The sequence below is a fragment of the Populus nigra genome, chromosome 19 (assembly GCF_951802175.1).
Source record: "Populus nigra chromosome 19, ddPopNigr1.1, whole genome shotgun sequence".
NCBI classification, from domain to species: domain Eukaryota; kingdom Viridiplantae; phylum Streptophyta; class Magnoliopsida; order Malpighiales; family Salicaceae; genus Populus; species Populus nigra.
The window spans coordinates 5,080,617-5,092,759 of NC_084870.1; the positions used below are offsets into that span (position 1 = coordinate 5,080,617).

The following is a 12,143-nucleotide window of genomic DNA, read 5'->3' on the forward strand; positions in this document are numbered from 1 at the left end:
TTAACAAACCATACGCAGCCCATCAAATTAGCAAATTAAGGATCCCCAACAACGATTTTTAACAACCAAAATAAAACTAGAGGGAAACAAACAAAAGAGAAAATTTAAAGAAGAAACTCAATGGGGCCATTTTGCTTTTTTTGGCCTCATTGAAACAGCTCCGATCGCGGTTGAGAATCCGATTTCTATCCAATCAGGATGTTGCTGCTTTGTTCCTGCGGTTCACCCTTATAGGTAGCCCCAGTTTGGGCACAGGGAAAGGGCCATACTGTATACCATCCTCGTCTCCCACTGTTTGCCACCTGATCATACCAAGAGCACCACAAAATTACAAATCAAAACAGAGGTTTAAGCAAAGAAAGGTAAAGATAATCGACAGTAGAAGTCAAAATCTTGCAATGCTAATGTTAAAAAAATGAAAACAAATTAATTTTTTTTTATTAAAAAATTGATCAATTTTAAAGTCTATGACTATATACACATCAACCCTCTTTTTTCCAACAGTAAAGGATATTTTGAATGAATTTGTACGTCATTTGAAACCAAGTTTTTCTACTAAATACTCTTAAATACACCTCTCATATTAGCAACCAGATATATTCATAAAAAATATCTCCCTTTGATTATTATTTTAAGATTCGAGCTTAAGAGATGAAGAGAGAAAACAAACATTTTTTACTATCTGATCTACTTTTCTAAATCACATGATGATCTAGTTTTGTCCTAATTGTTAAAAAATCAAAACAAAATAGAGTCTGTAGATCCCATAACAGAGAGGACAAGAGAAGAGAAATTATGTGGCATACTTTAAAGGTTAAGAAGAAATTAAGCTTGTGGTGTCAACTAATCCTGACTCCGTTCATCGGTAACACGCCATTGAATTTGTCTATAGCAATTAATTTCTACAGCTAGCTCGTAGCCATTTTGATTTTTAAGACGGCGTAGCTGGCAACTGTGTCGCTTGCTAAGTACTAAAGACTAAAGGAGTGTGTGTGATTGTGATTTGCGTGCTTCACTACTATTTCCCAAGAGCCGCTGTTGATATGGATTAGAGCTATATATAGATAAGAGAGGAAGCCAAGTATTTTTCGACTAAAATATTTTCTGGGATATATATGCACATGTGGTAATGAAAATCTCAGAAAATATTGTATGGCGATCGGTATATCGATCCTTTACCACATTAATGCATTAATATATCATGTATAAAGCCTACTCGACATATCAGGATGCATCCTGTGGAGTATGTGACATCCGCGCGTTAATCTACAAGCATGCAATTATATATATATATACACACCACTCAACCATTATCAACTGCTAGCTGATCCTCTAATTCTAATTCTAACTCATCGTGTATGTCTCGTGCGAAGGCCATAGACTTAAAGTATACGTTAGATAAATACATCGTGCATGAAAGCCATGCGTCTTTAGAATGATTCTGAATTCTGTTTTTTGCTAGACTGGTATCCACTATTCGAATCCACTTGAACCAAAAAAAATATCTCTAAGACCGATGGCTTTTGCCTGTGAACAAGGACCACTTCCACGGCTTAAGGAAAACCAAGAGGACCACCACAGCACCTCCATCAAAGCCTCCCCAGTCGACCAACAGTAGACAGAAGTCCTTTTTAAGAAAACCTAACCTACGTACGTGGCTCGACCTTTATCTCCCATTTCAAAACAAAATCAGTAGACATATATATGCAAGTACTGTTCCCCCCCCCTACAAGTGGGTGTATATTGTGGATATATATAAACAATATATATAGAAATGTGAAGTTAATGGAAAGTAGAAATGTCAACTCTCTAATAAAACATCGTACTCAGAACCAAACTCTATGAGAATATGCTAGCATTGTTAATCACAACGTTGTTTCTCTATGCTAGTTTTAACATAATGACAACCTTTCATATTATATGTCTTAAGCTTATTTTTAGTACTCTTGATGTGAGCTTGATAGATTAGTTTGTATGAGGGGGGGGACCTGTAAGTGGTTGTGAGATGGTGCAGTAGAATGAGCATCTCAAGCTTGGCTAGCTCACTTCCTGGACAGGAGTGCACTCCATTGCCAAAGGGCATGTACGTGTTAGGTCTCGGAGGCACCTGCAACATCACAGAAAATACAATTTTACACCCCATTATATATCGTCTCTTAATTTCCTTGCCTATCATCATCATCATCATCAACTACATAAGCTCTGAATATATTTATCTTTTTCCACAAATAAGAGATGATATATCATATAGGTGATTCCAAACAAGACCATACTAGCTCATCACACTGCTACAGTCACTGCTTGTGCTTGGTACTAGCCTACAAAAACCAACTCACGTGATCTGATATTTAAAAGATTTCATGACCAGCTGATTGATCATCTAAATACAGGAAAGATTCACATAAACAAAATTGAAAAGGACATTACTCGCCAACCAGGATAATCTAGCAATTATTAACCTTATATTTCCATTCAGAAACAAGATAGAATGTAGCAGTGCATGACCCACTTCATGAAATTTGGTCAGTGACTCAGAAACACAGTATGCAAGGTCGACACACACACACACATGTATATACAAATATTACAGGTAACCTACATATATATATATATATATATATATATATGGGCATATGTATGTTTTTGGTATGTAGCTAAGTGTACGTACGCAAGTGGATTAACCATTCTGGCCCTCACCTCGAATCTTGAAGGATCAAATTTCTCGGGTTGAGGGAAAAAATCTGCACAATGATGAATGCTTCTAAAGAGAGGAAGAACCTTCCAACCTTTGGGGATAAAGTAGCCTTCAAACTCAACATCTTGAACTGCTTCTCTGAACGTGAAAGACAGTATACTTGCTGTTCTTAGCGTCTCTTGGATCACCTGAAATATTTTTTTATCCCTTCAATTAGAATTATAACACATTATAGTTATATATAAATTAAACTAGTTTCTTTTGTTTGAAAACGAAGACTTTTTTTTCCTTTTATTTATTTATTTATTCTTACATTAATTCAAGTCCAGTAAAAGAAGAAGAAGAAGAAAACTAAATTAAGTTGAATATGCCAAAATTGATATTTGTACCCGGCTAGTCAACGGCATGCGCCTTGTATCCTCCCACGTAAGCCCTCGATTTGCCTCTACTATTTTGCTTCTAATCACTTCCTGTTCTCTCTACAACAAACAATTAATTTTTTGCATGAGTGATACAGACCACACAATACATAATCGATAAATCTAAGATTTGATTGCTTTCTATGCCGCAAGCTTCTCTGCTCAAGGCATTGTTTTAATAGACCAATATTGATTGGTCATACTAATAAATAAAGAAATGAATCGAAAAAAAAAATAAAGTTAATAAGACAAAAGAGTAGAAACATAAGAAACTAGACACAATTGTACAATCATTCAAAATAGTAAAATGCAGGTTCCAAAGAATGATAGAAGAATGGAAGGAGGAGAAAGTTAATTAAAAGGGATGGAGTTAGATTAACGTGGGAGATATTTACTGTGACAGCTTCTAGTAAATCTGGATTATCATGCAAGTACTTCAAGATCCATGTCAGGACACTAGCAGTCGTGTCATGAGCAGCAAATATCACTCCAATTATATTATCAGCAATTTGAGAATCACTAAGCTGATTCAGCTTCTCGTGATCTTTAGCTCCTAATAACACTCCAAGCAATCCTCCTTCACGTCTCCCGCTTTGCCTTCTCTTCTGTATCAATTTCCTCAATGTCTCGTTGAGTAGCTTCCTTGCCTTTTCAAACAAACATCAAAACCCAGCACTCATAATTATTACATTGTTATTTGTTTTTCAAAATCAATAAATTAATATATAGAAAAGTCATCATACACTATTTCTTCATTACTTTGTCGACAATACAATGTGTGCGCACTTGAGGACAACGTAGGATAAAGACATGCACCGATTTAGCATGAAGCAATAACCACAGAAATTGAAGAGAGAGGGGACCTTGCTAGCTAGCTAGCTCCTTACTTTCATTGCTTTGTGGAAGGGTGTTCCTGGTAAATCCAGAGGCATAGAATTATATCCCTTCTCCAGGCACCGATACAGATGCTTAATCCCGTCCATTTCCATGTCTTGTTTCGCACCAAAGGCAGAAATCATTGCCACATCAAAAGCATACTAAAAGGGAGGGAAAAGGAAAAGAAAAGTACGTTTCTTTTAGAATCTTAATGGGACAAAAGTTAAAGTAGTAAGAGATAAATCTAGTTTTTAAGAAACCGACATGTATGCATACATACCCTCTTCATTTCTTGCAAAGTATTAATAGTGTTACTCTTCCAAGTGGGAAGAAGTCTGAGGACAATTTGCTCGATCTCTGAGACAGACCCTCTTATAGCAGAGGGTAAAAAAGAGGCCTGCACCAACTTCTTGAGTCTTGAATGATAGGGCCCTTGATGAAAGAACAGAGCCTCTGGTCCTATCATCTTTTCTTTACTGGTCGGATATGTAGGCTTGAACAAATGAGCCCGTGTCACTAGAACAATTCTTGCTGCTTCTGGACTTGAAATCATCACACAAGGGCATCCCAAGATGTGGGTCTTAAATATGTCTCCAAACCTACAAAATGAGCTTAATTATCGAGATCAAAAGAGAATCGAGCAACAAAACATATTTATACACGTAGGAGTATATTTATATGAACGTCAGGGATGTGTTCTATGTCTCTTTGATGCTATATATGGTATGTATATATAGTGTAACTTCTGTATACCGTTTTTGCCTATTGGAGAAGAAGGAATTTGGATTCTCGGTATATAGCTTGAGTGTCTCTCCAATATAAGGCCAGCCCATTGATCCAGGTGGTAGGCGTTTGTCTTTGGGGTGATGCCATTGAAGAAAAAGAAGCAACAGCGAAAAACAGCAGAACAGGACTGGTACCATCACAATAGCAACCTGAGAATATCGTAAAGTTGCAAAAGCAAAAGGTGTTGATAAACTAAGTTGCATGGTGGTAATAAAGAACAGTTAACTACAGAAAGAAGTGGAGGGGGGGAGAGAGAGAGAGAGAGAGAGAGATGTGGCAGGGGCTAAATTGAACAGGTGCTCGTAGTGGTGACTTAGAGAGAGGGAGAGGCTAATGGGGTGAAGTTGTGGGGCTTATATAGAAGGGACAGGCGTCACCGCGTTTATGGAGCACCTTTCTCTTCAGCCCCTCCTTTACAATAATTTTCCATTCGCCCTTTTGACTTGATACTACTGTTTCTCTTTGGACACGTTCTTCCGGACGATGATGTACGGCTCACGCGATGAATACCTCCACCATATCATACCTTATGAATTCAACGTTTGCCGCACACAAATCTTCAATTTCAACAACTAATTCTTATACTACTTGCTACTTAGTCATTCTATTAAGAAAAGATGAGAAGTCATCCAGTACAAATGATATATATATATATATATATATATATATATATATATATATATATATATATATATATATATATATCATGCAATAGCCAAGCCAATCGACAACCAATGATATCTTCTTCTTTTTTATAATAATGGAATATTGTATTAATTTTAAAAATAACCTCTAATTAAAAAGTTAAAAGATCGTTTGTAGAAAAATAAAATTAATGCATTATCAAAAAAGATAGAATAAAAATAAAAAGAAACGTGTGTGTGTATATATAAAAGAAAAGAACGGACAAATTAGTAATTTACATTACAAATATCACCACACAAGTCATCTTAATTAATTTATAATTGCACCGATAGAATATAAACTAAATCCACTCACCCCAGTTGACTTCAATTAATGCTCTAGTACACGGTTGTCAAAAATATTTTTTATACACTATATAGAATATATAATATAAATTTAAATTATAAAATTATAAAATTATAAGTAAAATATTTTAACTAATTATATGTTAATAATTTTAATTAAACAGTAATTAATAATATAATACAATTAAAATTAAAATAAAATAAACAATAGAAAAAGTCCAAACACCTTTATTTTATTCACATTGATTCCTCTACTTCTTGAACAAATTGACCCATTTACTTCGTCATTTATAAAAAACGAGTCCTTTCAAATTTTGATAAATCATTTAACATTAATTACTTCAAGGGTCAAGCATGCCAATTTACAACTTTTATTCTATATATTTACCAGCTAAAACATAATAATATATCAATTGATATGTTAATAGTTTACATAAGAAATTGTGAAGAATGAATAGGTATTTTAATTTTACAGAAATAAAATCCACAAATAACTTGATTGTTAAAAAAATTATAATAATTATAGTCAAAATCAAGCGCTTGATTATCAAATTGCACAAGTTTTGCAAGATATAAATTTAAAACAATAAAAATATTAAGGTACAAATTATCAGAATGCACAATTTTATATTTTTTTCAAACTCGTAAAATCAGTCCGATTTTACCAAGTTTGAATGAGTTTGACCGATTTTACTAGTTTTCGAGTTTTAATCCAATATTTTGACACGTTAGATACATGTTGATTCGTAAAATCGTAAGATTTTAAAATTCAACTCGTTTTTTTTACAACATTGCTCTAGTGCACTTCATATAAAAAATTATTTATATGGTAATGTGATTTTGAGAAATCCCAGTATTTGTTTGTATGAACTTAATTTTAATTTAATTTCCACCAAAATGTTTAGCTTTTAATTGGTGATTTTTTTAACGCTTTTCCAAATTATTTTAACCTAAATGATACTACCCACGTATTACAAATGAAGTACTAATTAGAAATTAAAAACAAAGGAAGAAAATTGCAATTCACGCTCCTGAGTTAAAGCGTGGTTGTGTGTGTTAACTGCATATATACAAGGAAGGAAAGGCATGAGATTGCCGCCGTGATTACCTCAAACCGATCGTCACCTGTCAGCCCTGCCGATCTTATCCCGGCGATGCAGTCTGAACCATTGTGTTAGTGCAGACGTGTAAGTAGCCAAGTTGCCTAGCTTGCCGTGTCTTATGTTATCAATTTTGCCAATTTGGACTTGGAGTTTTCATGTGTCACTATATTAGGCATATGTGTACCTAAACTGTACCCTCTCCGTCGTCCGTACCTTTCAGAGTAAAAAGCGGCCAGCTTTCCGCGAGTTTGTCCTTTAAGAGAGTGTTCAAAGTTGTATTAGAAAAGGATTGTTTTTTAAAATATTTTTTATTTTAAAATTATATCATCACTTGACCTATAGTAGAGCGCATGTAAATCACTAACTTTATTTTAAATGGGTGTTTGTATATTTTGTAATGATTGTTTTTAAAAATATTTTTTATTTAAAAATATATTAAATAATATATTTTTTTATTTTTTTAAATTTATTTTTTACACTAGCATATTAAAAATATTTAAAAATTAATTTAAAAAAAACTTCAAATTTTAGTAAAAACCAAGTTGAAATTCAACGCAAAACAAACATTGAGAGAGCGCACTAAATTGAACGTAGAAGGTAAGGGCATTTAGGCTCTGTTTGTTTTTGCGTTTTAAAAATGTTTTTTAAAAAATTTGAATTTATTTTATTTACTTCAAATTAATATTTTTTTTATATTTTCAGATTATTTTGATGTACTAATATTAAAAATAAATTTTAAAAAATATTTTTTTCCCATATTTCATCAAAGCCTACTTCCCATGAGTCAACACCTTCCATGCATATGTCAAACGATGAAGAATAAAAGAAAGCTTTTATAATTGTAAGAGGTTGTGGATTTCAATTCTATACAAGTAAAAGTGAGTTAAAATTATAAAAGTAGAGCACAAGTGAAACGGTACCGTAGACATATGAGATTAGCAACTCTGATATTAAATCTAATTGTTGATATTAGAGTCAACATTGTATTATCATAAGACACACTTCTCCAGCACAGAAACCCACCCAACACAATCTATTCTAAATCATATAATCATAGCATAAAAGAGTTGCTTGATTTGCAACAGAGATGGTAAAAAAATTATATTGTCAAAATTTTAACCTCTTTTTTCTTACTTGTTTCAAAAAATCTAAAAAAATATATTTTTAATGTATTTGTGTTATTTTTTGCATTTTCAATGTTTTTTTTAAGAGAGCTAAAAATTAAAAAAATCTATATTCGACGCGTTCAATTTTCAACATGCTCATTTTAAAATCATTGATTAATTTTATCAAGTCGACATTAGTATTGTTTTTTTAAAATAATAAAATAAAAAAAACAATAAACAATAAAATATTTGGACAAAGAAACCAAATTGCAAAGGAAAAAAATAAGGAACTATAATGATTTTTTAGTTCCTTATTTTTTTTTTTTTAATTTGCATATGGACAAGTATCTTAAAAATAAATTATATTTGCATATTTTAGCATATTAAAAAAATCACAAAAATAATCTTTTTTTTACATGTTTTTTTGGATTAGTAACCAGTTTATTAAAACCCTGAAAACTTGACCTATATTTTAAAAATACAAAAAAAAAATATTTTGTTTGTCCTAATATCAAGGATTACAAATATACATAAGATATATTCTCCATATTAAAAAAAATACAAAAATATTTTTTGACTTTAGAATGATTAGGTTTTAAACCTGATAAAATAAAGATTTCTTTATTGAGAAGGAAATTTCTTAAAATACAACAATACCTTAGTTTATATTAAGAAAACAAACAATGCAGCGTATCTTAGATAAAGTATACTAGAGGTGATACGTCCTTCCTATACACAACTTGTTATCTTATCCAGACTCAAAGACCAATTAAGGCTTTTAAAGACCAAAATACTAGGTGGGGACTCAATCTTTTTTTTATTTATAAGAAATAAAAATTCCTTATTCTTTCTCTATCACCACAAATAGGGGCGGAGATATGATTATTTGTTAGGGGGGCAAAATTAATATAACAAGAAATAATATTTATTTTAATTTATTGTACATGAGTTGTAAAACAAAACTTGCATAATTTAGTTTTATTCAAATAACTTACTACAAACATATAATGACCTTTATATAAGGTAAAAGGTTTAGAATAATACCAAATTGAGTCAAAACAATGATGTTAATTTCATCTTCATAATATAAACATACAAAGTATATAAGAAACATTAGCTAAAGCGAAGCATTATTTATGTTTGATAAACTTTGAAATAAAGCAAAAAATAATAAAGAATGATTCTTACATATTTTATTTTAATTGTGCTTGTCATTTTTTCATAGAATAAAAATCATCGATTATCATATTAATTGTGAATCTTTCAGCAATTTCTTTTTCTATATAGATAATCAAATAATTTGTAAGAAAATCATCCTCCATCCGATTATGAAGTCTTATTTTAACAATCTTCATCGTTGAAAAAGCTCGTTTAGTAGTTGCTGTTGAAACATGAAGAGTTAAAATAAATCGAATCAACCTGTCAACTAGTGGATAAATTGTTGATTTTTCCGTTTCAACCAATCATTGACATAAATCAGCAATCAATGACATGTTCTTTAACTTTGGATGATTGGGAACATCAAGCTTATAATGTTGTAACTGAAGTCTCAAATGAATTTTTTCTTGGTCAGAAAAATCTTCAGGATAGAACTTGTCAACAAGTAAGCATATATCTTCAACATTGAATAATTTATAGCTATTTCTAGGATTTAAAGTTATGCTCAACTTAAGAAGCTCTATCACCTGCTCATTGAATATATTATTTAGCTCCTGTAATGGTTGATCAATGATAGCTGTAAATATGTCAACTCGATAGTGATGCTCAACTGTTACTGATTTTTTTACGACGAAATCATCTCACACTAGAAAAATAAGCTTCCATATCAGGAACTTCAATGTCTTGATACTTACAAAATGATGTCACTTTTTTTAAAAGAGTTTCCTAACCATCATCTCTTAACTTCTGAAATAAAGTCTTTGTGGTAGTCACCAAATACACAGCATTTAAAATGTCTTGAGATTTTTGTTGCAAAGCTTGACAAAGCACATATGTAATTCTCATAACATTCTTCATTATATGTAAGATGAATGCAAAATCAAATGACATTAGTAACTTAGATGAAAAGGTCGCATCACCACTTTGAGAATAAGTAGATCCATCTAAAGCAATGTTTTTAAGAACCAAACAAGTTGCCCCATACATTTTTATCAAACTGCAAATTGATTTGAAGTGCGAACTCCATCTACTATCTTCAGGTCATTGCAAACCACTTACTTGATTAACTTCTTTACATGTTTCAATCTCATTAACATCAACTAAATTTTCAATTGTAGCTATTTGAAAAGCCTGTAATTCATCATTACGCTTACAAGAAGCACTAACAATGTTAATAATAGAAATCAAATTATGAAAGAAAGTGTGAACATCATATATTTCTCTAGTTGTAGCAATAAGAGCCAATTGTAATTGATAAGCTAAACAATGTATATAATATGCTTAAGGGAAATCATTAATGAATAAAGCTTGCAAATTATTCCACTCTCCACGCATATTACTAGCATCATCAAACCCTTGGCCCCTTATATTTTGAACATCAAGATTGTGATGAGATAAAACAAAGAAAATCTCTTCCTTAAGAGTTGAAGCAGTTATATCTTTGACATGAACTATATCCAGAAATCGTTCTCGTATAAATCCACTTCTATCAACAAACCTAATAACAATGACCATTTGCTCTCTTCTAGATTCATCTCGAGCTCCATAAACAATTAAACAAAATTTTGCATCACCAATCTCATGATGAATTGAAGACTGAACATTTCTAACAAAGACATGTAAAATTTCTTTTTGAATTTGATGTGAGGTGTATTTAGCATTTTGTAGAGCATTATCCAAAACAATTGCACCTACTTGTTCATTGTATGATGCTAAAAGTTTCATCATTTGAAGAAAATTACCTCGATTTTTTTATTTTGGACGTTTACCATGCCCTATAAAAGCATATGTTTGAAATATGAGCTAACAAACAATATCTATTAAAGCTTTAATACACAATCAATTATTTAGAATTTTTTGAGTAGATTGCCTCTTAACTACCTTCTCAATATGACATGACTGATTTTTCAAATTTTCCAAGCACCTGGTAGCAAATCTATGAGCTGAATTTAAACATTTTCCTATATGAGTCAAAAAAGCACACCGTTCCCCATCATTAACTTTCTTCCAACAATTAAATCCTTTAACAGTAAACGTGTTTGATTCTAACTTTCCAGATGGTTTACTTGGAAATAAATAGGAAGGGAAAAAAAAATACAGTATTTTTCTCTCAATATTCAAGTCACGGATAACTTTTGAACCAATGAGACTGAAATCGACGAGGATGTTTTTTTACCAATCAGCGGATATTCAGACATCAAAGGTTGATATGGCCTCAGATTAATATATGCCCTTTGAATTTCATCTTATTGATTAACCGGGTATTCCTAAATTTAAGGACGATTGCTTGGATCTCTAATTAAATTAGCAATGTCGATTCTAGTAAAAAGTTACTCACTAATCAATGCAGGTTCTTTGTAAACTGAAGCATATTGGGGCTGCTCAACCATAACTTCAACATTACACAATGGAGTTGGTTCACTAGGCTGTGAGTTATCAATATTTTTTTATCAAAAAAAATATCAATTCTTCTTAGTTTGTTCATCGTTCAACCTAAAATCCAAACATATATCATAAGAAAAAATTGATAGTTTTGATGGCTCTGCTAAAAACAAAACATAAAAAAAATTCAAGCATAATCAAAACAAACCAATAAAATATATCTAATTAATTAGAAAAAAATCACTATAACAAGAATTTAAAAAATAATTGGTAAAACTAACAAATCTAAGAAAAAAAAGGAGCAAAAATGGTAGAATTATAAAAGAACCTCATCAAATTATTAACAAACATCTCAAAATAAAATAAATATAGATTTTAAATTTAAATTACCTTATTTTGTTTAATGAAAAATCAATTAATTGGTAACTGTGCTTCAATCTTTTTGTAGAAAACTTTTGCTCGCAATTTATGTTTTTATTTTTCTGTTTGATCAGCTACAGCCTGCAGGATTTATATTAGGGTAAATTGGTGACTCTGTTTTTTATTTCACAAAGTAATGCCTTTATATTTTTTTTCTTTCCATGTAGGTCGAGAATAAATTAGGAAATCACAAATGAAGTCACAATTAA

General features: G+C 31.4%; 1 protein-coding gene across 1 annotated transcript; it reads right to left on the reverse strand.

The window, feature by feature from the left end:
- On the reverse strand, positions 1–5,381 carry LOC133679486 (abscisic acid 8'-hydroxylase 2-like). Its single transcript, XM_062102091.1, has 8 exons — positions 4,744–5,381; positions 4,271–4,589; positions 4,002–4,151; positions 3,510–3,761; positions 3,085–3,174; positions 2,698–2,883; positions 1,989–2,107; positions 1–302 (listed from the first exon to the last, which is right to left on the reverse strand). Exons 1-8 carry the CDS (start codon positions 4,977–4,979, stop codon positions 194–196), a joined length of 1,461 nt encoding a protein of 486 aa, XP_061958075.1. The 5' UTR covers positions 4,980–5,381; the 3' UTR covers positions 1–193.
- Between the last annotated feature and the right edge of the window lie 6,762 nt (positions 5,382–12,143).